The 27,995-nt window shown below is 38.4% G+C and overlaps 1 protein-coding gene across 1 annotated transcript in view; it reads right to left on the reverse strand.

Moving 5' to 3' along the window:
- Positions 1-2,582: 2,582 nt before the first annotated feature.
- Ifih1 (interferon induced with helicase C domain 1) overlaps positions 2,583-27,995 on the reverse strand; it is a 51,633-nt gene continuing 26,220 nt past the window's right edge. Inside the window, exons 5-16 of the mRNA XM_052182576.1 lie at positions 24,139-24,362; positions 17,379-17,589; positions 16,133-16,350; positions 14,861-14,977; positions 13,444-13,567; positions 12,687-12,962; positions 11,968-12,227; positions 10,116-10,265; positions 8,145-8,306; positions 5,601-5,791; positions 4,960-5,050; positions 2,583-4,869 (exon numbers count right to left, since the gene is read on the reverse strand). Coding sequence (XP_052038536.1) covers positions 4,690-4,869; positions 4,960-5,050; positions 5,601-5,791; positions 8,145-8,306; positions 10,116-10,265; positions 11,968-12,227; positions 12,687-12,962; positions 13,444-13,567; positions 14,861-14,977; positions 16,133-16,350; positions 17,379-17,589; positions 24,139-24,362 — 2,204 coding nt within the window. The 3' untranslated portion in view covers positions 2,583-4,689. The remainder of the gene's footprint in view (positions 4,870-4,959; positions 5,051-5,600; positions 5,792-8,144; positions 8,307-10,115; positions 10,266-11,967; positions 12,228-12,686; positions 12,963-13,443; positions 13,568-14,860; positions 14,978-16,132; positions 16,351-17,378; positions 17,590-24,138; positions 24,363-27,995) is intronic.

Consider the following 27,995-nt stretch of genomic DNA (forward strand, 5'->3'; position numbering starts at 1 on the left):
GGAGAGAGGAGAAGGCGCTAAGAGAAATGAGGGGAGGAGAGAGAAATGGAGGCTTGGGGGAGTGGGAAACACAGATATCCAAGTGGCTTCAGACGTATTTCTGGTATTTTGGAGAGGTTAGGAATATTGGGATAAGACTTTATCATTGTAAATTGGCATTATGTAATTGGGAATTTTATATACATAAATATATTTGGTTAACTATTCAAGTTTAAGAGTCAAGTCCAAGTCATAGGTACTTGGAAGGAGTGGGTGCTGGGCAGAAGCTTGGGACTCCCACCATTTACAGAGTCTAAGGCAGAGAGGAAACACAGCTGGGACACTGTGAGAGCTAGCTGGGAAAGACTGGCTTAGTGGCGACATTGAGATTCACCCCTGAGCTAGACCCGACAGGACATGGTACAGAGACCTGGCAGGGCGGTACTTCTTATTAAATTATTACCCACTACATGTGTTGGTTCTTAAATACTGAAAGCCCTGATGAAAATGTTCTTATTTATTCTATATTGTTGGTGTTTAAAAGTGCAATTCCCTAAGTAGAAATCCCTTACTTTTATCTAATTCATCAAGTATATTTGCTGACTGGACACAGGAATAACTAATAATTGTTTGTGTGCGTGCAGGTGTGTGTGTGTGTGTGTGTGTGTGTGTGTGTATCTAAATATATAAATACAATCTGTTCAGTCTGCATAATGTTGCTTGTAGGGCTGTATCTTCAGAAGTGACCATTTCATATAGGATTCCTGGCCCTAGCTTGGAGTCTGGGACTAGCTCTGGAAGTTGGAATGGATGTGAGGAGTGGGGAGTGTCAATCAGACTCATCTGGCAAGGAGAAGGATTCATAGTTCATATTAGGCTGTTTGGATCTGAGAAAACGTTTAAGAACTTAGGAACAAACAAAGCAACTATAAGTTGTGCTAACAAAAGTTACTACTGCTATTCCAGTTTCTCTTTCTTATGTAGTCCCTGACTCAATCACTAATACAGAATTACTACCAGTTCTTGAGGTGAAGACAGATCATAATTAAAATCATTCTTAGATAGACCTGGTTAAGTCTGAAAGCCATTGAATGAATACAATGATACTTGAATGTAAATTGATCTTTGTGTTTTGCCCATAGAGGCTAAATCCTCCCCTTAGCCACCCTGAATGGCACATTAACAAGTATGCTTGTTACCCCTTCTTGGGATGGCCCTTTATGATAAGTGATGATGTGAGAGACCTCGATACTACATGTATTTTACTTAAAGATTAAATGCAGATCTACTGCTATGCCCTTTCCACATTCTTTGACGACTGTAGATACTTCAGTTTGTCCCAACTCTTTCCACTGGACCTTGTGGTTATTTCTTCTACATTCTAATGGCTGGCATTGTTCAGTTCAGTGCCTATGCGTCTGTAACAGCTCTTCAATATAGTCATTATGTCCTTTGGCCTCAAAGAGTTTAAGTGGCTTCATCTCAAAGTTCCCAAAGTAGCAATGATCCACTTCCGAGTTTATCTTATTATACACTCTGTGCACAAAAACAAAGATGTATCTAGCAAGACTAAATAAGGCAAAAAAAGGGACAAACTTTTAAAGTTTCAAATTAACATCATAATTTTTACAGTTCTTAGAACAGCGTCAAATCTGTGTCTTGTTTTGTGCTTTTTGCTCTGACTCATGTTCTTGTTTAGATATTTCATGAGTATTTTATGCTGAGGGAGAGTGAGTAATACTTTCCTTACAAGCTCTCTCCATTTCTCTTCTGGAAATGTAAATGCAGCTGAATTCTGGGAAGTGACATCTGGATTTTGTTTTTAAAGAGTCATAAACAATATCTGCTGAAGAACTGTCAAGGAATGGCTGCATATTTGAGTAAAGATCAGAGTGACCAGAAAATACTATAGCAGTATAGCAGTATAAGCTAAGGTACAGAAAGTCACGGCTACCCAGGAAGTGATTTAAGTTGGGCAGTTTAGGTATCTATTTTTCTCTCCATCTTCTTCTCCTAAGTGTGTGTTTGAGACTCACGCATCTTAAAAGCTACAATGTCAAGAGGGACTCCGACTCTTACTTGACTCTTTCAGTTGAATTGTAAACAACATCTGCAGTGTCTTTTTTCTAAGGCAGTACTTTCTGTTCTAGCAGATACTGAATTGCAGAGAAGAAAATACCCACATCTCTTATACCACATTCCACTTTGAACACATACTTGTGACATGTACTAATGGCTGTTGAGATGTCATTCCATGAGCTATGAGTTAGAGAGAAAGTATAGGCGTGGAGCAAGAAGCACAAGCCGTGCAAAGGTTAGGGCAGTGAGGAAACCTTAATCCAACCACAGATGACTCAGGAGAACACGGCTATGGGATATGAAGTGGCGGAAAGTCATTCAAACAACCAAAGAACTAAGACATGGGCACTCTAAATCCAGATTTTGTGTTACAGGTATATTCTGTTACCAGTGCTAAGATATTAAGGATATTACAGTGTTCAATAATAATTTATCTAGATGCAGCAATTGTAGTTGCTTTTAAAAAGAGATGTGTCTACTAAAGTTTAAGTTGACATATATCATCACATATTAAATTAATGGTATCTGAAATAAAACTTTTTTATTGAAATAAAGAAAAAAATTGACAAAACAAAACAAACACCCTGGTATATGTTGATGCTCCAGAAACAGAATACATATGTTACAGTGGTCTATTTAGATATCTTAGATATTTGATTTCCTGCATAGTTTCCAAAATTCTTAAGAATAGAGCAATACTTTAAATAGTGTTAGATAGAATTCTTAAGGTATTTTAAGAAAACCATTTTTTTCTTTTGTCCATTTATATTCCTAAGAGTTCTGATTAATATATTCATTTTGGCTCAGTTGTCATCAATAAAAGATTCAAGAAATCTTAATATAGAATTAAACTAATAGATCAAAACTACAAAGAATTCTGTCTTCACCCCCTTCTTCATAAGAGGTGATTAGATCATATTCCAGGATGGCACTGTGTTTTGCAGAAGACAAGGCAGAAGAAGCAAGCCTGAACCTGCTTGGTGCTGCATTTTAGTGATAGTTTCCTTTTTCGAGCTTCCTGTTCGTCAAAGTGATCACTTATGAATATACATTATAATAGCAAACCCACGAACAAGTCATTGTAAGTCGATTCATGCATGCTATCCTGAATTACAGCCTTGCTTTGAGTGTGGGCATGGCCTACTGGCCACATGGCATAGGCATGCCCAGACACCCTGATCCCAGGTAACTGTAGATCTTATCAGTTAACAGTAGAGTTTAAGTAACAGGTCTGCCTATCAATAAGATGCCTCGTGCAAAGCATAATGCATTGTGTTCCTACTACACCAGTTAAGTTACATAAGATTCCTTAGTAGCACTGGGAGTTTCTACTGCTGTCCCTGAAGAAACACATGGTATGGACTGTGGGGGCTTCCTGAAGAGGCCACACACCAAAGCATTCCTAGGATGTGAGAGCAATTTCTGGTGGAGATGTAGCAAGAAAGCAGAAATCCTAGCCAGACAGCTGCGACGAAACGGATGTCAGCCAGCATGGACTCCCTCCTTCAAGGCCTCTGGATCAGAATAGGCTGGCTGAAACTTTGATTTTAGCCTTGTGAGAAAACGACATCTGGAGGTGTGGTGAACAAAACAGCTGCTATAATGAGTAGGCGTATTTAAAACCATAAAAGGTGTCAATAAAAGCAGAGCAGACAGTGTAATCAACATTTCACCATAGAGAGGCTGCGGAAGAAGGATGAACTGAGGAGACTAATTTGATTGTGAACATTGGTGACAGAGTCTGGGAAGATGTTTCAGTGGTTGAGTACTCATTGCTCACACAGAGGATCCACGTTTGATTCCCAGTACCCACATGATGGCTCACAATCATTCGTAACTCTAACTTCAGGGGACCTGGTGCCTTCCTCTGACCCCCCAGAGGTGTCAGAAATGTATACGGTACACATACATACATGCAAGCCAAGCAGACATACACATAAAAATAAATATATTTGAAAAAAATCAGTGGCAGGACTAATATCGGTACCTTGGATTCTCACTTATATTCCAGTGTTTCCATAATACTGTAACACTCTGCAATAATGAGTATTGTTGGTAGATTTCCCTTATCCCTGCTGTCTTATTTACTTTTCTGTTGCTATGATGAAACAACCTGATCATAACAACTTTGGAAGAAATGATTTATTGTAGCTCAGAGTTTGAGGTTATAATCCATTACTGTACGGAAGTCACAGTGACAGGAGCTTGAGGTAGCTTGTCACATTGCATTGCACAGTCAATTGAAGAGTTATGAGAGTAAATGTGGGTTCAGCTAGTTTTCTCCATTTTACACAGTCCAAGGCCCAAGCCTGGAGAATGGGACCACCCACAGTGGACACATCTTCCTTAATTAATTCCTTAATTCCTTAATTAATTTAGGACAATCCCTCATGGGCATTCCCTGAGCCAAGGTGATTTTAGAACTCATCAAATTGACAATTTTGATTAACAATTACATTTACCAACCAATAAGATGTTTGCAACTTTGGTGTTTCTTTACCTCGATGAAAGCAAAACAAAACCATCATTTACATATTCTGTAATGTTCTGTAGTGTAATGAAAACATCAGTCAAAATCATCTTCAATGTTGAGTTGGCAACATTTTAAAATAATCATGAATCAAGAGCTAGTTAATCTTCATCACTATACAAGCAGTATTCTGAGCAATCAAGATCAGGAAATCTGATAGGCAATTCCACCCACTTCTTGTACTGTTTCTTCGATGAGTTATTTTTGAAATTGACTACAAAATTCCTTATTTTAAGACAAGGCAAATCTAAACCTTTGTGCACCATCATTGTTCCCCAAGCCTAGAAAAACAGAAGAAAAAGGAGAAATCAACATTCAATGGAACAATCCTTTTGGATAAAATAAAACTGAACCCTCTGAAGTTTACTCACTTGGCCACATTTGCAGATAATCTCTCCATTTGTCTGATAATCAGCAAATTTCATTTGCAGTGCTTTGTTTTCTCTTACAATGTAGAGTCCCCTAAAATTATTGTGGAAGGATTGTTAAGTGACATACGACAAAATGACATTAGGCAGCCAGGGGTTCATGTTGGACTTGATGATGACCCACATGGTTGGACTATCTGATAGCTTGTTTTTTCTCATTTTCTGCTCCCCAGAACTTTTGTGAAAAAAACAAGTGGATGTCCCCATCCTACACACACACACACACACACACACACACACACACACACACACACACTTCACAAATGTCCAATTGTCTTTGGGTCTCCTTTGAAGTCTGCTGTTGTTTTAACTTTTCAGTCATTCAAAAAAAAAATGAGAACAGATGCTGACATCCACAAATTAAGTATTTCACATCAAAATTGCTTTGTGTCTTACCATTATGTCATGTCTCAACAGAGATTATTTTCAAAACAGACACAAGAAATGAGATTATATTTGAGGGACTACAAAAAGGAAAGCTTTGATGAGAAAATATCTCGCTTCTACTCTGTGAACACAATATGTACAATGCCACTGTTCTGCCTTTACCAAAGAGATTTAAACAAGGCTCTTGCTGCACTCACTTGAATTCTGGTGTCATGTTGACATGATGCATCTTCTCAATTACGTGGATATTTTCTCCTGAGCAGACCAGCATACTACAATTTTTGCAGAGAAGTGTTATTAACGATGGATCGTTGTTGTACTGCTTTGCGATACTTCTTTTGATTTTCATTTTCTTTTCCATGATACTTTGCACCTGCAATTCCAAAATCTGTGTGGAGAAAAGAACAGAGTATTCATTTTTTTTCACAGTTGTATGGAAGCAAATGAGCTGAACATGGCATATCACAGGTAGATTGTACTCTGGAAGATGAAGAGATAACGCACTGGATGAACTTAGTTTTCCCTCTTTTACTGGTTTCTACCTATGTCCAAGCACAAAGAAATGACAGAGGAAAGCCTTTGGGTCAGGCCATGGGGGTGTCTGGATTTACTCTAGATGTTTGATATAATTTTAACTTTTCAATAACGCTGACATTTTATGACATGCAAAACAGATTTTGCTTTTTGCATCAACTCTCATGCTTCATCAGTGGTTGCCTAAAGTCTGTTAAAAAGGCATTTCAACCCTGAGGAGCAGAGGTGCTCTCTTAGTAACTGACTGTGTAGTAATGCTTTCTGGGGGGCTTTGAGCATCATGGCTGTGGACCTGGTCCACTTCATTCCTCTTCATTCTCCTTCATCTGCCTGAGTGAGACGTCTTGGGAGGGCAGATCTCGCTCCAGAGAAACAGAGATAGTTCATCCTGGAGTCCCCACGCGGATCCTTTCCTATGATTGGAATACGGCCTGCACCTCTGGATTCATGCAGGAATTGAATCCACCGTCTTGTGTAAATAAGACTTAATAATTAAGAGAATTGATACTTAATGTAGTTGTGTGCTTAGAAATGGGGCCCTTGAGAAGAGAATATCTTGGATTAGGATTTAGGGGTCAAAGCCACAGGATTGAATTATGGTGGAATTGTAAGGACAGAGAGAGCACAAAGAAGTTTAGGTATGTGTGCATTTGCCATAATGCAGTAATGGATCAGGGGCTGAGGCCTCGCAGAACCTTCTACATTGTTGTTAGACCTTACAGCTTTAACTCAAACTAATGAACCTCTTTACATTATCAGTCAGCAGTTCTCAGGTATTTCATTAAAATAATAAAAGACTAGCTAGTATGAAGTTTTAATATACAGATTGGGAAAATCTGACCTGTAAACTATAGATTGTCCTATAACTGAACTAGACAATTTAGTAATAACACATCAGTTTTTATGAGAGGATCTCACTGATTTGTGATTATGCCTTTAGTCATAAATATGAGTGAATAAATCTATAGTAGGATTATTTGGTGGAAAATGTTTGGTTTGCTTTATATTTAAGGGGGTTTAAAATATATGTTTGTATGAAAACCTGGGCAGGAAACCCTGGAGTTGGTTATATACTTTGCACAACAATTTGAAAGCTTCCCTTCCCTAAAACTCTATTTAGGGTAGAGCCAATTCTAATGTTAAGAAACTAACATTCACACCCATATGCAAGGGTGTGAATTTTCTTCTAAATGGATTGTTTGCTATTATAAGAGTTACAGTCTTTACTTCAGTGGTATGAAAGTTTCCTGAAATATTGTATAAATACACTCTTTTTCCCCACTGCATTTCCTTCATCCAATTCAAATAGCTCTGTTAGTAAATTGAGAAAGAGCTGTATTACATACGTTGTAATAATTCAGAATTAGCCCCATGTCAATGGAGCATCTCAAAAGCAGCCAGCCAGTTGTGTTTTACATGATACTTTACTCCGCTTAAGTTTTTGTTTTGTTTTGTGGGGTTTTCAAACAGGTTTCACTGCATAGCCCAGGCTGGCATTGAACACACTTCATAGGCCAAAATAGCCTCAATCTCACTGAGTAATGCTCTGGCCTTAGCCTTTTGAATGCTGGGATTACAGACACGAGCCACGAAGCCTGGCTCCACACTCTTCCCATTCCATCGTGCTTGCTTGTGTATGCTATACCCAACAAGTTCGTGTTTATCGCCTTTCCCCACCCTCAGCAAGCACACACTTAGAAGCTCTACTTCATGTAGCAATGGTTTATGATGCGTTTTTCACTGTGTTCTCTGCTTTTAAAATACTGTCTGGAAGACAATAGGCATTTTATAAATATTTCTATAATAAAGACACTGTGCTTGTATACACGGATTGGATCAAATTAAAACTACCAGGTAGGTCTGAATGAGAGAGCTGCACAAGTCTTCTGGAAAATGGCATCCTAAATTTATATTGCCAAAGATGATGTTTGGTTTCCCTGCAATGATCACAATTCCCTCTGCATTTCCTGTTACACACACACACACACACACACACACACACACACACACACACACACACACACACACACACAAACCACAAATTTGGGGGTTTTGTGTTTGAATCTGGACTAAGAACAAATCTTCTGACAGAAGCTGGAAACTCAGCACAATTTCTGTCTGAAGAAGTAGCCACACAGTCATCCGTGGCCACCAAATGTAGCCATTTTCAGACGAAAACTAAACTCAGTGGTGGCCAAGAATAATACCTTATGTGCATACTCCTCTGGCTTCATATTCTGAACACGGTTAATAGCTTTATACATCATCTTCTCTCGGAAGTCATTAACAATCTCCCGTTCGGTAACTCCTGAGCCACTGCTGGTAACCAGGACGTACGTGCTCTCATCGGCTCTGGCTCGGCCCCGGGCCTGAGAATGTGAAAAAAGGAAAAGAAGTGTTGTGTTTTGATATGAGCTGTCCTGGTTTGGAACTGGGAAGATCGTCTTTGTTCAGTAGCCCAGCCTTCAAATGATCTCTTTGTTCTTAGTAAAGGTAGTTATTACCCATGGCTTGTGGGTAAATTTTTGAGCTTCAATGCTCTTTAATGGCAATGTTCTAGAATAATCTTGGCAACTCTTTGAAGACAAAATAACACACCCACTCATTTAATCCCATTGCACCCTAAACAACTGTCTTAACCCACAGAAACCCCGAGTAGTGGCTTGGACAGTAAAGCCATCTAATTGGAAGGATGAATGAGGACAAGGCCCATCTCTGACCTTGGCACCGGGAATTTTGAGTACAACACAACTGTTCCTGGAAGCCTACTTTGGAGTTTAAACACATCTCTCTGGGAAAATACGCACAGTAACAAGTCAAATTTCTAGAGGCCTCTTAAGAATGTGAAAGTTAGGCTCATCAATTTTGTTTATAGTTGTTCTTTAAAATTTTCATTCACGTAAACAACACAATATGATATTGTCTACTTCCCATTTGCTCCCTCCAACTTCTCTCAGGCCTCCCCTTTTACCCCTCCCCCACATATACCTTCACTGCCCTCTTCCTGATTTCTAAAGACCATTGAGGCCATTTGTTTAGTCATGTCCATTTGTGCATGGCTATCGGGCCATCCAATGGAGCACACCTAGCACTGACCAGGGGCAGGACTCACTGGACTGGATCAATCACTTACTCAGGGTAGTATAGACATATTTCTAATAGTATAAGCTTTGGTTACCTAGCTCAGGCGCTTAGCTAATCAACTACAATACTATTCTGAAGGCAAATGACACATATCTTGTGGGCATAAGCCTCTGACCCATTGATCACTCCCTGAAATAGTCTAACAAGATGGATTCCTAATGAGCTTCATCTTTTATAACTTGTTCCCCCCCCAAGGGTGAAAAAAATCTTTCATGTGTTAAGAATAATATCATATATTTTCTTCATCTTAAATTTTCTACATATCATTTATTTGTTAATATAGAAGAGTAAGAGGTATTTGGAATAGAATTTTTCCTTTTCTTTCTTTTCCTTCCTTCCTTCCTTCCTTCCTTTCTTCCTTCCTTCCTTCCTTCCTTCCTTCCTTTTCTTCCTTCCTTTCTTTCTCTTTCCTTCCTTCCTTCCTTCCTCCCTTCCTTTTGTACTTGTAAAGTGACCCCACTCCATATTTTATGAAAAATTAAAAATAAAGAAAAGTTGGCTGCAGGAGGAAAACAGAACTGCAGAGCTCCCAAAGCTCTGAGTGGGAATTGTGGTTAATATGTTTCAGATTCCTTATCCTTCTGGGGGTTTACTGACATCTTAAGACTGAGAAGTCCTCTGTTGACCCTTGAAATGAGGCCAATATCATTCATGGTCTTGGAAAATCTGCACATATGTTTTAGACAGTTCTCCCTCACATGTTCCCTCCCCAAACTGGGATTCAGGAGGACACTCTGCTGAAGTTATGCATAAAAGACAGTTAGGGCCCACAGTGAGGGACCATCCGGGAGATGTCCAGGACATAGAAATAGCAATCAAAATAGGGTTGTTAGTTAAATTGCAGGAGGTTGCCATAGGAGTTCAGGAAACAGCAGTCATATAAAAAGCCCTGTCTTGAAGTTCTTTAACTGGTCTTTTTAGCAGAAAACACAGCAAAAAAGAACTTGTGCTGTGATATAAAAGGGAGGAATCCACGTAGGAGGAGCACAGGGATAAGAAGGAACACATTAGGCATGAGATCTCTCTGCACATACCTGGACCATGGCTATCTCGTTCGTGACAAGGCCATAGCGGATAACGATATTGCATTCTTTGATATCCAGGCCTTCCTCTGCTACCGTAGTAGCGATAAGCAGATTTATTTCCCCAGTGCGAAATTTACTAATGACTTCTTTTTGTTCAGTCTGTGGAAACATTTTAATAAATTAAATTTTGTGATGCTAAACACATTCAGATCTTCTAATTAGTAGAAGAAATAATAAATTGCAACTGGTCAGTGTAAATCAGAGGATTAGATCATACATGGATTTGCTTGCCATCTGTTTTTGGCAATGAACAAAGACATGATGGTGAGACAACATTTGATTTCCAATCTGGGATTACCACACAATAACAAAAATATTTCCATCCTGCAGTCTGGAGGTGGGAAGAACACTCTTTATGCCAAGGAAATAAATTGATGGGTGATTTGAAAGGAAGAAAGGGAGAGGTGTTGTTGGCTGAGAAAAGGCTTTGGCAAGGCTAAAATAGGGTTTACCTTTTAATATATTAACGTCAGAATGTGATATTTAGGGAATAAAACTCACTCAACATTTTCTATTAGTTTTTGAGACACTGAAAATTCCCCATGTATATATACTATAGCTGGTCACCTTAAGAATCATCCAGGAAAGAAACCTATGTAATATTTTAGAAAGGCCAGAAGAAAAAGTCAAAAAGTCCAGGAAGCAACCCTGGAACAGGAGAAAGCAGAACTACTCTTTAATTTTACTTTGAGGAAGGTTTAACTTTAATGTAAAGTCTATTTGAAAGGCAATATAAGATTTATTTATTTTTTTTTATATGAGCACACCACGGCTCTCTTCAGACACACCAGAAGAGGGCATTGGATTCCATTACAGATGGTCGTGAGCCACCATGTGGTTGCTGGGAATTGAACTCAGGACTCAGAACTCAGGAAGAACAGTCAGTGCTCCTAACCGCTGAGCCATCTCCAGGAAAGGGGAAATCATTTGAAATGTAAATAAAAAATATATCAAATAAAAAAAAAGAAAGACAAAATAAATTAAAAGTGGATGAGTATTCCTCAGCTTAATCACAGGAGGAACTTTTTAAATGTCAACTTTGAAAGTCAGTAGAAATATATTGACATATGACCTCATGTGATATGGACAATCCTTGGTACTTTATTCCCACTCGAGTCTCATCGAAGCTGCTAAGTGACATTCAGTGCACACTTTTATCCTTGTAAGTTATTTAAAAATAGTCATCCAGAGCAAGTGTGTGTTCTCCCATGCCCTCTCCTTTCTTCTTAGAGGTAATGTGAGCTTTGATGTACTCACAACTATGGAAGAACATCACAGCAGGACCTCTGACGACTCCGTGGCAAACCTCTGCTCTATTCCTTCACATCCAATGTTAATATATAACTGTGCACACAATCAATAATATAATTTTAAAACTGATAAAACAGCAGAAACCTTCTCAAACCCACCTCCCTAACACAGTCAGGACTTTAATTCTTCCAGTCTCTAACAGACTTCAATTTACAAATATTTGTTGAACAGTTTTGGCTCTAATCCACACCTCCTGAGCAGGCTTGAATTTGATGCTTTTAAGGTTAAAAGTAACTCGTTTTTACAAAAAACTCGAGAAGTTCCTGTACGTTTATAAAAAGGAAAGGGGATACTTCTACTTTAGCTTCTTTAGTAACTCATCATGTACCACTATCAGCCTTGTGGTACTTGGTATATATTGGCTACTATGTACCAAAGTCAAGAGCCTCTGTGAATGTACCTGTGAGCTGGTGAAAGAACTGAGAGCCATTACCGGCAATGAGGGGAGACTAGCTGAAGCTTACGCATGGATTACGTAAGGAGGCCACACCTGAGTCATGGGCTTGACTTCACTGCTGTGTCCCGCTCCAATGAGGTGATGCGCTTTGACTCCAACTTCCGCAAACTTCGCATTTTCCATAATCCACTGGGAAAGTGCATAGGTACTCTGCCGCGTTTTTGTGAAAATGATTCCTCGGGAGGACTCCTCAGACCTTGTGAATTGTTCCAGTATCGTGTTTCTTAATTTTATGAGTTTTTCATTCTCGTACTTTGGGTTTTCGGCTAGTTTTTTCAACATTTTCTTGTTATCTTTAAAAATAATTATTCATGTTATTAGCCTGGTTTAGCTACCGCACTCAACTCACACACCCTACTGCGAGTCGTACACAGCTCCAATTTCAGTCAATTTATTAAAGAAAAATATAACTTAAAAACTACTAAAAAATAAAGTTAGTTTGCATCAGTAAATTAAAAAAATTACACTGGCAATTTTTACATGACTCATAGGTAATCTTGTTATATTTAGTGCTCAGACTATTTAATTAATTAATTGCAATAGTCTTGGCAGTAAAACTGTATGATCAAATAATTAATTACAGTCACACAATTAAAAGTTAACCTGTCATATCAAATTATAAACCACAATCTTCATGGGATTTCCTTTCAAGATGAATTTTGAGAGCCTTCTGGAAAACTTAAAGAAAGCCGTGAGTTCCTGTCTGAGAGGACGGTGCAGGAACACATGGTTTGTGCTATATTGGATCTTACCAAAGAACAAATTCATGAGAAATTCATCCGTTTCGTCCATTTTCAAAGATTTCTCTACATGGCCCTTCAGTTGGTCATTGCAACCGCTGGCCTCATGATCGCTCTCGTCACTGTCATTGAGGGCAGCAAACTTCTTTTCTTTCTCATCAGTGTAGAACGTTTCCAGGTGGTTGTACGCATCAATCATTCGGATGGTGTCGTTGATGTGTAGGGCTTCGTTGTACTTCCTCAAATGTTCTGCACAGACGCGCTCTTTCCGATTTCCATCTTTAGCAGCTTTGGAAGGATAAACTCTGTGAGTAAGGGCAGAAAACTATCCTACCACTGTGTTGTGAGTTTAAATAGGTTATGGCTCAGAACTAACTTCACTGTGGTGCTGGCACCAGCAAGGTCTGTGTGTGCCATGAGTTCTGGCCTTCAACTCCATCTCTTGCTGCCTGAGCTCAGTGTGAGAGGGAACATGGACCTAAACCTTAGCAGAAAAGCTTGGGAAACATCTCAGTAAAATTGCCTTTGGAGGCAGAGCTGTTGATAGCTGCCTTAATACTTTATATATAATAAATGAAAGTGAAAACTGTATGAATTGACACCTCTTTCCTTAGATGAGGGGTAAGAACATGTGTGGACTTGTCCTACACCCCAAACAGCAATTCTGCTTCAAGTTCCATTTGCTCTCAGGTTACTTCTAAATCTGAGAGGATCATCTAAAATCTTGGTGTAAACAAGAGAAAAGCTGTTAGGTCAAAACCCAGATTACCTTTTTTTTCCATTTGAATGACCCATTGCTCATAATGTTGGGTTCCAAATTCTGACATTGGACTCTTTTGGCAGTAAGTTTGAATGCTTGCCATAATTTCTAGAAGTTTCTCTTTGAATGGATTCTAAAAAGAATGACATATATATTATTAACATTGTTTAAAATGGCATTCACTATCTTTGTTTAAATGATTTGCATAGTGCAATGTGATTGGTTCAGAATCATTAACTAGACAATGAAACAGATTAATCTCTGATCACTTCATGGTTCACTACATTTGATTTTTGCAGTTTTACCTTTACTTCAGGACATGCCTGACTCTAAACCTCTACCATAACTTTTTAAAGAGTAAAGTCTGTGAGTGTTACAAAGCTCGAAAGTTAAAGACAATTAAAAGTAGGAGGAATATTGACGGCCTTTTAATGAATTGACTCTTTACCTAATTTTTTTTGCATAAGTTTGTTCAGCTTATGAAAATCCACAAGAACATTTTGTGCTTTTCCCATGCATCACACTTTAACGACAAGTAATTGTAAAAGTTAAGACCAAAAAAAAAAAATGGCAAATTATTTTCAAGAGAATATCCAGAGTAATGTTTTTTGGATGATCAAGAATAGAAGCACGAATTTGAGCTCCTCAGGTAAATGCAAGTGAGAGAAATGTAAAGTGAGGGGAGTATATAATATAATGAAAGTGGGTGCACTGTGGAGGTTGCCCACCAGCATTGGTGTGGCACCCACAGCATTCTGAGTATTACCTACTGCACACACATCTCCTCATTTAATCCTAGTAGCCTTATGAGGCAGATGGCAGATTCTCAGTAAATTAAACATATTTTACATTTCTAAAACCTATCAAGTTTCCAATTCAAAAAAAAAAGATTGGAATAATCTACTAAACATAACGTCCAAACTGACTATAAGTTGATTTTTTTTTAAATCGGTGAAAATATTCACCAGAAAAGTACCAGTACATTGATTTTTTTTTTATTTTTTTAATAGTCTGTTTTCAAAGAGAAAAAAAAAACGCAAATGAGGATTTCTATTGTCATTGCCAGCTGCAACAAAATGGTTCCCTGGAATGGTAAAAGCCAATCCTGCAAACGCTGAGACCGTTAGGAGGGTACCAACTCCCATACTCCCTCTACGTTAGCGGTCCAATGTTCTCGCTCCAATACTTCCACTCCTCCAAGATTCAGAAGTAGCCACACACTGAGCTATGTGTCATATAAGCTAGGAGGAGTAGGACGGTGGTGACAATTAGCAGCAGTCTTTACTGCCTCCTATCAATTTTGAAAGGTATAAAATCGTGGCTTGTTTGATAAAAATGTTAGATGGGAATATTCAGAAGAAGAATGTAAAATATTCCATTGGATGGGGTGGTGTCAGACAGATACATATAAAAATGCTTTTCATACTTCTCTGGTGTCGTCAGCAATCACAAACTTCTTGCACGGTTCCTTTATTTGGTGTTTGAGTTGACCAAGGTTCTCTTTCACCGTTTTAATGGTAGAGGCATCAAGATTGGCACATATCTGGAAAAGAGACACTTTTAAGTATTCCTTTCTTACAACCAAATGCATGCTTTTGTGTACGAAAAGTAAAATTGCATTTTAGCATAAATATGTAGCCTAACATTTCATTCAGGTGATGTGCAGCATTGTTTATTGAATGCAGTATTTTAGCATTGCTTCCTATGAATTTAATTAAGAAATGATAATCAATCATATTTGTTCTGCTGTCTTCCAAATGTTTATATGAAGTCTAATTCTAGAAAAGAAGATGTCCTTTGATTTTCATTTTGTAGCTGTTAATACAGGACTTAGAACACCAGAAAAAAATGTTCAAATTAAAAGGACAGTTATGGAGTAGCTATGCTCTGATTATATCAGGCAGTCATCTTTACAGTCGTATTGATGTTCATGGACTATGTTCCCATTATTCTCTACATGCAAAGAAGACAGCAGGAAGGGAGGGGCTGGCTTAGTCTTTGTGCCTAGATCACAGGTAGAAGTTAGGCCTTCATCCTAGCAATTGGTTGAATCTTGGAGACAATCCTTTTCTGACTCTTGTTTAATAATTTCTATCAACCTACATGCGGTGATAGTCTTAGGTACTCTGACCTACTTACCATTTGAGATCATCAGCAATACTTAATGGTACCCCCCTCTGGGGAAGCTGATGAGTGCATCTTTAATAAAAGACCTTTGCATCTCTCTTTCCCACTCCCCCAAACCCTTATTGTGAGATGGTCTCCCTCTGAGGCACTAGTTGATCTGGAACTCACTATGTCAGCTCCTAAACTCATCTGCTTGGCTCTGCTTCCTTGGTGCTGGGATTAAAGGCAGGAAGCACGGCATTTGCCTCTTCCTATTTTAACTTGAATAACCCATGTTCTAGACTGACATCACTGAAAGAGACACAGAAAGCATGACACGTTGAAAGTCATGGAGTAGGAAGTCATTGGGAATGAAAACTCTCGTCCTTTGCTCTGCATCCCTGGTATTTATCAAGAGCATCGCCTTGATAAATGGCGTGTGGAAGACTGAGGTAATTCTGAGGCAAAGAAAATAGCATCTGGCACTTGAACTCTCAACACTACTTAAAATCTTAAAAGTCAAAGGCGATGGGCATTTGACATAGCTTTGTTGTTGCTGCCGCTGCTGCTATACACAAACTCAGTGACTTACATTTAAAATATGCTTCTCAGCCTCAGATTGCTTTTTGGCTCCTCCGACACCAGGTGAAGCTGTCAGTCCTAGTATCTGTGGCAGGTGAATTGTTGGTTTGTTTTGTTTCTTGAGTTCATTGTTTCTCAGCTTCTGCTTCAAATACCGTCTCATGATGTTGTTGTAGACAGCCTCCTTGTTGGTGTGATGGCACTCATCAATGACAATAAGGGAAAAGTCTTAACAGAAAGACAGAAGGTCTGTTTACCCAAACTGGCTTGTGACAGCAATACAAGAACATCGAAGCTAAAGTGAGCTGACATGGAGTCGCTTTCCTTGGGCAGAACATTGGCACAGCCCTACTATGTCAATCTGCTGATATGATCTTAACTGTGACCGGTAGCAAAATTAATGACTACAAAGTTCATGTGTGTTCACAATGGCACTGTTCCTACTAGCTATTATCCCCGTCTCAAGATGAGATGCAGAAAGTGTTAGTGAAATTCATATCTTTCCGCCACACAAACAACAACATTCACAAAATCTTCCTAGGGCCCCACTTTGGTTCTAGAATAAACTTTTTAATTTTAGGTTGATAATGTCTCTTTTTTGTAACACCAAGTGAAAAGAATATTATCTAGAGAGTTATGGTTTTGTGCTTTTTAAACTTTGCATTTAATTCTTGTGATTACTTTTACTTTGCTCTGTTTTTCTCCCAGTTATTCAATCATTCCAAATAATGTAGGCAGGACTGTAGTTTAATTCTATAGTCAAGAAGGCAGTCCTAACAGAACTTGTCATCAAATTTGTGTGTGTGTGTGTGTGTGTGTACCTACCTATATTACACAATGTAATTATTCTCCCAGAGAGACACAGGCAGAATAATTGCACAATGGAAGAAAAATTGGCCTCTCAAAGGAAGGGCTTAGAGGGACTCTAGTAAGGTATGGGTCAGTCAAGAGATAAGTTGAAAGTGTGTGTGTGTGTGTGTGTGTGTGTGTGTGTGTGTCAGAAGTAATGGAAGAACACAGTATTTATTTAGTAATGATATACTTATGCAAAAGCAGGCCATCAAGTTAAGCATTTCTCTGTTTTTGGTCCTTTTTTTCAGGGAAGTAGAGCACTTCAACGAAGACTTGTGAAATACAAAAGTAACTTAAATAAACCGAGGTTTCTTTTCATCATAAAAAGATGATTTAACAAGCATTCTCTGTTACTATCTTTAATATTTCTGTCTTTTTTTCTAAAAATAACCACTCTAACAAACCTGACAGCTGCACACCGTCATCTTCTCCACTCTCCAGATTTAAGAGGGAGTTTTCAAGGATTTGAGCTGTGCTGATAATAACATCGTAAGATTTGACAACTTCTGGAAACGATATTTTCAGCTGGGTATCGCCGCTTAATCCAATAATGCGATACCATTTCTTCAAATATGGGTTGAACTCTTTGCGGAAAAGTTGTTCTGCTAACATTACCTTAAAAAATGAGAACATAAAGAATTTTAAAAACTTCATAAAAATAGAGAGGAAAGCGAAAGGCATAGAGGAATATCAGTCAAAGGATTACATGTAAGAGAAATGTTTACATTCAATCCGTTGAATGTTTTTGAAGAGTTATTTATTTATTATATAAAGTAAGTGCACTGTAGCTGTCTTCAGACACCCCAGAAGAGGGTATCAGATTTCATTACGGATGGTTGTGAGCCACCATGTGGTTGCTGGGATTTGAACTCAGGACCTCTGCAAGAGCAGTCGGTGTTCTTAACTACTGAGCCATCTCTCCAGCTCCTCAATCCGTTAATTTGATACTATCATCTATATATCATTCCTTTCATTCACCTGAAATTAAATATCCATTGTGTTTGTATTAGATGTAGACATTAGATCTATAACATAAAGGAATTTAAGATAAGGCTGATGACTTAGAGAAATTCAGCCTCGCTGAGTACTTATTCTATGACTAACAGAACAAACCATCACACACAATGAAATTATTCTCCCAGACAGACACAGCAGCATGACACCACAGAGGAAGAACATTTGACCTCCAAAAGGAAGGCTTGGAGTGGCTCTGGTAAGCTGTGGGTCAGTCAAGAGTTAAGTTGAAAGTGTAATTGATACTAAATTGATTCTTAATTTGTAGAGCAGAGTCAGCTATGGACATTAAGTGGAATATTACCTTCTATATAACAATTCTCAGGATACCCATGAGTTGGAGTCTAGAGATCATTTCTTCTTGGTGCCCAGAATTTTGCCACAGACTATCTGACCACAAAATTGGAAAGAGGAGGGAACCCGGAAGGCAGCATCAGCACATTTATTATGAGAGTGTGTGTGGTGGGAGAGAATGAACTATCACAGTGGCTTTGGTGTCTGAATGAAAACAAAATGGCAAGCAAGGGTAGGAGATGTGGAAATTCACTTTTGTTCTAACCAACTCCATAAGTCGCAATATCTGAAGAAAGTAGCTGGTGACACCTGTAATTGTTAGTCACTCCGAATACCCCCCAGACTGAGGAGGACACAGGTTAGGCTATCTGATTGCTAATTTATTTTTGTTTGTTTAAGAGAGGGAGTTCTCCCTTAGTCCAGGCTGGCCTTGAACTCCCTATGTAACTTAGGGTGACCTTGAACTCCTGATCCTTCTGTCTCTACCACTTTTTAGTGCTGGAACTACAAGCATGCTCCACAAAGTAAGATTTGGATGTAGTGCTAAGGACAGAACTCCTGGCTTCATGTATGCTAAGTAATTGCTCTAACACCTGGGCTATATCGCCAACCTGCAAGAGCTCTAACACCTGACTCAGGCTACCTTGAGAGTTTCCTTCTAGGAGGATGTAAAAATGGGATTCCAGAAGCATGTAGCATAGCAAATAGAGAGTTGACAGGAAGAATGTCACGGCCCGGCTTCGGTACACACACATTCTACCTCTCATAATGTGATTGTGCCTGATAATGCGGTCACTGTTGGACCATCTTGAAACTCACTCTGGGTGGCACTGACTTCCCACTGAAGGACACAGAGAAAGCCAGATGCAAGTCTGACATGGCTAATTGGGAGGTGTGTGGTCCTCTTGGAGCCTTTTCCTGAGATGTGACAGAGTGTGTGCCAAGACTAATCAAGCCCAACTGCTCCCCACTTCTGCTGAATCATATGGGGTTTCATTACAGCATCTGAAGGAACCTGGGACTTCTCTCTCGTGATGTTGAAGCCCTAGATAGGAAATGGAAAGTCTGGGAGCACAGGTGGTGTTTGCATTTCTCTCTGTACTTGAAGGCTATAACTTTGGAAAGGATGGAGACGAAAGTAAATGGTATTAGAGACCAAGATTTCTGTATTCTAGATTGAAAGCTAAAATACACTGCAAGTAGACTAGATACGAATATGCTGTATTCGTTAATCAGAGAATTCAAAAAAAAAAAACCCACCATCAATAATTAAAGCCGAAGGTTCTTTAAATATATTTAAGGGAAAAACTTACAGTAAACAATTATGTAAATGGAGAGCTAGTGGAAAGTCTTTTTAGTAATTTCAAAGAAAAAAGACAGGAAGAAAAGAGTGATGCTTTCCGTGTTCATCCGGTGGGAAAATGCCATTTGAAAATTCAGATTTCATGTTTGGAATTCAAAAGCTTTGATAGTTAATGAGAAATTTTTAATCACTCTACTAAATATTTATATAAATCCACAAACACTGTAATATCTTTGTTTAGGTTCATAGCTTTTAAAACAGCCACTAAGTATTTGAATTTTTAAGTACTTAACTCACAGACTATGTTAAAGTACGTACAGGATTCATACAAACCACATAGAACCAATAAAATCTGTTTAATTATCAAAAGAATCCAATATAATAGATACAAATGATAAAGATTATAAACAATGAATGTCTTGAAATGTGCATGGATAAGAACTATCTAGATTTTATGGGTTAGAAGATGCCTAATTAAGAGTAAATCACAAGCAAAAGAATGTTTATATATAAAAAAAAGGTACAGTAAACCATTATAAAATTAGATTTAGGGCTGGAAAGGTGACCCAGTGAGTGGGGAAGAACACTCACTATTCTTTCAGAGGACCCAGATTTAATTCCCAGTATCCACGTGGTAACTCATAACTATCTGTAACTCCTGTTGCAGAGGATCCAATACCCTCTAACGGCATCCACAGGGGTCATCAGACATGCATAGGGTGCACAGGCACACATAGAGACAAAATACTCATACACATAAAATAATAAAAATAGATCTAAAATGATCAAACATAAATAAGAAAAATGCTGAAGCTTGAAAATTAGTTACACAAAAGTAAATTAAGAACATTTTATGGCCATTTTGCCTAAAGCACTATACAGATTCAATGTAATACCCATCAAAATCCCAACTCAATTCTTCACAGAGCTAGAAAGAGCAATTATCAAATTCATCTGGAACAACAAAAAACCCAGGATAGCTAAAACTATTCTCAGCAACAAAAGGAAATCTGGGGGAATCAGTATCCCTGACCTCAAGCAATACTACAGAGCAATAGTGTTAAAAACTGCATGGTATTGGTACAGTGACAGACAGGAGGATCAATGGAACAGGATTGAAGATCCAGAAATGAACCCACACACCTATGGCCACTTGATCCTCGACAAAGAGGCTGAAAACATCCAATGGAAAAAAGATAGCCTTTTCAACAAATGGTGCTGGTTCAACTGGAGGTCAGCATGCAGAAGAATGCGAATTGATCCATCCTTGTCTCCTTGTACTAAGCTCAAATCCAAATGGATCAAGGACCTCCACATAAAGCCAGACACTCTGAAGCTAATAGAAAAAAAACTGGGGAAGACCCTTGAGGACATCGGTACAGGGAGAAAGTTTCTGAACAGAACACCAATAGCGTATGCTCTAAGAGCAAGAATTGACAAATGGGACCTCATAAAATTACAAAGTTTCTGTAAGGCAAAGGACACCATCAAGAGGACAAATCGGCAACCAACAAATTGGGAAAAGATCTTCACCAATCCTACATCAGATAGAGGGCTAATATCCAATATATATAAAGAACTCAAGAAGTTAGACTCCAGAAAACCAAACAACCCTATTAAAAAATGGGGTACAGAGTTAAACAAAGAATTCTCACCTGAAGAACTTCAGATGGCGGAGAAGCATCTTAAAAAATGCTCAACTTCATTAGTCATTAGGGAAATGCAAATCAAAACAACCCTAAGATTTCATCTTACACCAGTCAGAATGGCTAAGATTAAAAATTCAGGAGACAGCAGGTGTTGGAGAGGGTGTGGAGAAAGAGGAACACTCCTCCACTGCTGGTGGGGTTGCAAATTGGTACAACCACTCTGGAAATCAGTCTGGCGGTTCCTCCGAAAACTGGGCACCTTACTTCCAGAAGATCCTGCTATACCACTCCTGGGCATATACCCAGAAGACTCCCCACCATGTAATAAGGATACATGTTCTACTATGTTCATAGCAGCCCTATTTGTAATTGCCAGATGCTGGAAAGAACCCAGGTATCCCTCAACAGAAGAGTGGATGCAAAAAATGTGGTATATCTACACAATGGAGTACTATTCAGCCATTAGAAACAATGAATTCATGAAATTCTTAGGCAAATGGATGGAGCTAGAGAATATCATACTAAGTGAGGTAACCCAGACTCAAAAGGTGAATCATGGTATGTACTCACTAATAAGTGGATATTAACCTAGAAAACTGGAATACCCAAAACATAATCCACACATCAAATGAGGTACAAGAAGAAAGGAGGAGTGGCCCCTGGTTCTGGAAAGACTCAGTGAAACAGTATTCAGCAAAACCAGAACGGGGAAGTGGGAAGGGGTGGGTGGGAGGACAGGGGAAGAGAAGGGGGCTTGCGGGACTTTCGGGGAGTGGGGGGGCTAGAAAAGGGGAAATCATTTGAAATGTAAATAAATTATATCGAATAATAAAAAAAAAAAAGGAAAAAAAAAAAAAAAAAAAAAAAAGAACATTTTAGCTTAGTATGGATTCTAATGTAGCAATGTACTCAGTCCTGGACTGAGCTAGACCTCATCTCTCCTCTACCAAACATTCATAAGACTGCATCTACAGCATTTTGTCCAATGCTCAACACTGTCTGGGAGAGTATGAGGACGGCAAATCCTGAGGGGCCTGGGAATAATAATGAAAGGAACTGTGGGGTCACACAGTCCCCACAGGACGCTGGCCCTTTCTTTGCTGCAGAGCAGGAGAGTTACGTTTATGCTCCAGGATGACACAGGAGAGAATGACTGTGGGTTTCATAGAACACGCAAGTCTGAGAGAACACATGCATGGACCTCTTTGAGTGGCAAACATGGAAAGAATGGCTGTAGTTGTTTTGAAAAATGGGAAATTTCCTTGGTACCAGGCATTAACCAGAAGTGACATGTCTCTCTTCAAAGGAAGAAATCTACATCACAAAGGTCATCTCAGCTCTTACAGTCTGTGGTCCTATGACCAGAAAAGGGAAATAGAGAAAGAAATTAAAGTTAATTACTGGGCTTTGAAGCTGCATGGTTTGGATGAGGTGGTATATATGACACAGACAGATAAATAGGTAAAGGAACCTTTGGGAGGAGAGGTGGTGAGGCTAAGATTCAGAAAATGGCCAAACTACCCTAGAGGAACAAAGACCTCAGTGTAAAGTGGCTTTGGATTCATTTAACAACATTAGTTTTTTTTCCTGTGGATTTAGGACTCAATCTTGCCCTATATGTAAAGTATTCAATTTCATTAAGTTACAGGTGATAAAGAAAAGAAAATATGAAAATTTAATGAACTATTATTAGACTTAATTTTTGAACAAGCACATACATGTATGCACACATTCTCTTGCATTCTCTCTCTCTCAGACAGATGGACAGAGACAGATATTAAACAACTAGAATGTTAGAAAATGTTCGAATTTATCTGAGGTCAGAGTGCTAATAGGTAGAAATAGGATTTAAACTTATATTCAAAAAAATGAATGAATGAAAGGTTTGGGGTAAATAAATATTAATGTTTCATTATCACCAGCAAAACAAAATAAAAAACATCTTCCTGTGGTGGGTATAAAGATATAAAGATATGTCCCTCTGTTTTGTTTTGGGAGTGCTGGATTTCAAATCCAGAGCCTTGCATGTTCAAGGCAGGAGCCCTACCACTGAACACATGTCCAGGAGAGCACATCAGGCTCAGACAGTACACGCTGGCCACCTCAGACATACTGAAGGACATCACCCAAGTTGTTGATACTGCATATGCTATTTTAGCATGGCAAAGCAGTTTCCTACAAGACATTTTACAATAATATAAATCTGAAAAAAATACACACAAACAGTCTTGAAAGTCTATTGGTGTATTTTCTTTAACCAAGTATGTGATGATAAGAAAAAAACTAGTCTTGAAAAGCACACTAAATTTTATTTCCTTGAATAAGAAAAATTATTGAGTCGACTAGTGTATAAATTCTCTTCTATCTAAATAAAATTCAAATAAATAAATTTTGTTTACAGTGTTAATATGAAGATGATCGGAGGACTTTAACAGGATATAAAGTTCAGTAGCATTTAATGTTATACATATTTATGTACAATTGGGTAAAAATAGCCAATTACTTTTTCTATATCTTTCAGTCATGCTCTGTTCCATATGTTCTGGATAAAGAGTATATACAATGTTTCCTTAAGGATTAGTGGCTAAAGACATTTTAAAACAAGGTAGCTGATCCTCATTTTCTCATCACACATGCTCGAATCCACTGGACTTAAGTGTGTGTATGCTGGCAAATTTAATTTTTATATGTAAGTTAAAACTATCTGGCTTAATGCTCTACTTCATGAAAAAAAATCAGATTTAAAGTTCATCTATTGAAATTTAGATATGTAGCTTAAAGATAAAAATGAAAATAAATGGTTTCTTTGGCATTACACCTAATTAAATGTATCTGTTTGTGATTTGGTGCTGCAAAGCTATCGTCTAAAAGCGTTGGCATAATGACACAAAACTGAGCCTATACCTTATTGACAAGGACGATAACCTTCCCGGATTCAGACGCCTGCTTCTTCTTGTCTAAGTGATCTTTGGTGATGTAAACAGCCACTCTGGTTTTCCCACTCCCCGTGGGGAGACAGATAATAATATTCTTCCCCTCCAGGGCTGGTTGGGCCACTTCCATTTGGTAAGGCCTGAGCTGCAGTTCTGGCTCGGGGGATGCTCTTTTCGTCCCGATGATACTTTCATCTGAGGGAAGCAAAAATGTAAAATTGGCGTAAGAGAAACGGCAAAGACAGGAAGGCTTGGAAGCCCGAAACTGCAGACAGGATTTAGCGGTTTAAGATCCTGGCCTTTGTGTTCCAAACCACCTTACTTTCTGATTTCTGCACCAGGGAGTATCAGGTCTGTCTTTCAAGACTGACCCAGGTTCCCTGTGATGGAGTGAATTAAGAGCATAGAGGCCTTGGGAGGAGACCACATGGGGACAAGTTCTCAAGGAGAGAGCGCTGCTTCCCTGCTTGGATCTCAGAAAGGATGTTGTGTGGGCTTGTGGGTTCCTACCGCTAATGTGCGGGGGTTTCTCAGGTCTTCACTCAGTTCTCTGGGTTTCTCTTAGCTCTCCTCCAGTTAAAGCAAGGCAGCCTAGAAAGAACCGCACTGCTCTCACGTACGTTATTTTATATTAAAAAGAAAGAAAAATAACAGCTGGAGCCTACCTCCCTTAATTTGCTAAAATATCATCTAGTAACTAAATGCCACAAAGCACAGGATTGCTGTCATCTACTGGTATCTGTGGGGCTGCATGTAAACTGGAACATCACTTGTTTGTAGTGTACATATATGTATCTTCTTACAAAATTTTTTTACTTACAAATCTGATATAGAGTAAATGCGTTATAAAAAGCTATTTTTTATTGTTTAAGGAGTAATGACAAAATATGTCTCTGTATTCAGTATGAATTTTAAAATATAGTTTGGATACACAGTTGACAGAATCTGTACAAGTCGCACTTGTGGACATGAAGAGCTGCCTGGGTGTGTGTGTGTGTGTGTGTGTGTGTGTGTGTGCGCACGCGTGCCCATGTATGTCAAGGAAGGAAAGAGACAGAGACACAGAGAAACAGAGAAAGACAGACAGAGTCAAAGAGAGGAGTGGGGAGGTCATTTGCATTTGAGGCTACTAGACTATAAAGCATATTTAGGGAACAGTAGAAAAGCACTTCCTATACTGGCCTTTAATGTTTCCATCAGAAGATTAAACACAATTATGTAATTTTAAGCTAAATTGTCATCAATCTGCCATGTAGTTTTAGTTTGTGTTTTATTATTTCCTAATATGTAAGACTCCATACATTTGTTCTCCTGAAACTCAAATTAAAATACAAGTATTTCCATAACATACATTTTGAAATAAAAAGTGCTGACAAAGTAAGTGCTAACATAGTGATTTTATAAATGCTAGAGTAATTTTATTATGACATGTATCTTGGTTTAGATATGTTTTGTTCAGAAGGGACCACGTCTTCTTATCTTGGCCAAGAGGAAAGAATCTACAATGCGCTGCTCACCAAGTGGAATGTAGGAAAGCAAATATTATTTCAACTTAAATGTCCACCTGTGCTTTACAGCGTCAGGAAAGATGAGGTGACAGTGCTTATCAGTACTTCAGCACACACGCACGCACGCAATGAGTGCTCATTCCCTTATCAATGGCCACAGTGAGACTAAACTAACACCATCCCATTAACTTTTAAAAACTTGTTGACAACTCCATCTCCACAAACCGTTGATCCTGTTTAAGTGGGTTTCAACGTGCTGAGATAGAACTATCTGAACGGGTAGGAAAATTCACACCAAAAACCACTTAGTGAGAACCATCCACTGAGTAAGTAGGACATTTGCATTAGACGCATGGATAACCACAGATGCTACATTTAAGCTATCATCCGATGAGCCATTTAATGCTTTTTATGAAAAAAAAAATCACGCAGATACATCAGCATTTTAAGTTCACTTCCCGTTATATTTCTGTAAGGTTCAGATTTATTTAATGATAACATTTCGTTTCCACCAAGTGGCTTTTATAGGTAATGAAAGTTTTAATATTTCTTCTCTACTGAAAGCATGAATTACCCAACTTTTCCCAAAAGACCAAGTTTATAATGAATGATATATTTAAAGCAATATCTAAATCAAGACACAGAAATTTGTATCAATACATTCTCCATTAATTTTACTCTATCAAAATTTTGGTATAGATTTAGAAACAATAAAATGTTGCATTCCTCATGGTAACTATGAGGAATTATTTTGGTAATAATTTTCCCACTTTGATTGTTATATTTTCTATTATATCATTTGGAAGCAAAACTTGAAAAGAGAAAAAAAGCTAAGTTTTTTCTAGGTCTTTCTTCCAGAAACCCAAAACCCAAGAAAATGAATGAGCCCCCAATGTTAGAGTCTGAAAGTGAAGTAACCCACATCTCCTATGTTCTCTGAAAGTAGGAAGCAGGTAACTGGGCTGACCTGAGGGGAATCTTTGAGAATTACAGCCTGAACAACTTACTTCCTATCAGGCTGCTAAAGAAATAAGCAAGACAATTCACTCTCAAGCTTCTATAGCCAGGAGTGACAGGCCCACCATGCTGGCTCTACCCTGGTGGTGGACTGTTATCAGCTAAATTACAGGCTAGAGTAGTTTTCTTTCCCTAAGTTGTTTCTTGTCAAGTATGTGGTTAAGGGACGAGAAAAGAGACAAATAAAATAAGGTGGGTTTTTTTTTATTATATTATTAGAACTAAAAGGGATTAGAGGAGCCACAGGTCTATTGCTTTTAAGGTTTGACCCCAGAACCAAATTTATGAGGTTTCACTGACTGAACTGGTCATGTGGGAGTAACCCATTCTATAGGCACCTATTACATGCTATCCTGCCAAAGTGAATTTGTTTCTCTTACATTTTTGGTTGTGAGCCTAGGTTCTAATGGCTGAACCACCTATCCAGCCTGAGAGTTTATTTCCCAAAGGACGACAGTATAAGAAATTGAGGCAACATATAATTTACCCGATGTATCAGTCTAGGTAAATAAATGATCTTACACATTTTTGAGTCAAGACTAGGAGGTCCAGTGGGCAGCTGAGAGATTTAAAACAGAAAAGTATCGTGGATTTGGAAAAGAAAAATAGAGTTGGATTCAATGTGAGGAAAGCATCCAAAGAAATATGCTGGGTTAGTGCTAAGTATTCTGCCTGATTCTTGCCTTATCACATCTTTTGACACGAGGATGGAAAAAAATCATCCATATAAGCAAGGAAAAAAAGAGTTTCATCTTCTCTATCACCAGAAGGAGAAAACTGGGCCGCAATCAAGAGCCATGAGCCAGTACCAAGGAAAAACTAAATGTTTCATTTTTTATTCATTTTTCTTTCCCCCCTCTCTCTGATGTAATCAATATAACCCAATTATGTAATCAATATGACCCAATTATATCATCAATATATAACCCAGATTATAATCAATTAGACCCAATAATGAAAAATGGTATTTTAAATAGTGTCAGGCTTTGAAATACGTTGCACATTTCCTTTACAACAAAAGCCAGTTGAAGATCTTTAAACTATATTACAACATGTAAATGGTCAAAAAATGAAATGAAACGGAGTTTAAATAATAATTTTCTATTGGAACTACACCATGTGGCAAATTTCATTCTCACATGGATTTTGACAGCTGAGTTATTCTTGGAGAGGAAAGGTCTGCCGCTGCATGTGTTTGAAATCGACAAGGCATCCTCTTACCTATAGTGTGTATCCACGGGGAAAAAACATTCCTATTGGACAAATATTAATAGACATCTTCTCAAAATAGCAGGAGGCACAT

The sequence above is a fragment of the Apodemus sylvaticus genome, chromosome 5 (genome assembly GCF_947179515.1).
Source record: "Apodemus sylvaticus chromosome 5, mApoSyl1.1, whole genome shotgun sequence".
NCBI lineage: Eukaryota > Metazoa > Chordata > Mammalia > Rodentia > Muridae > Apodemus > Apodemus sylvaticus.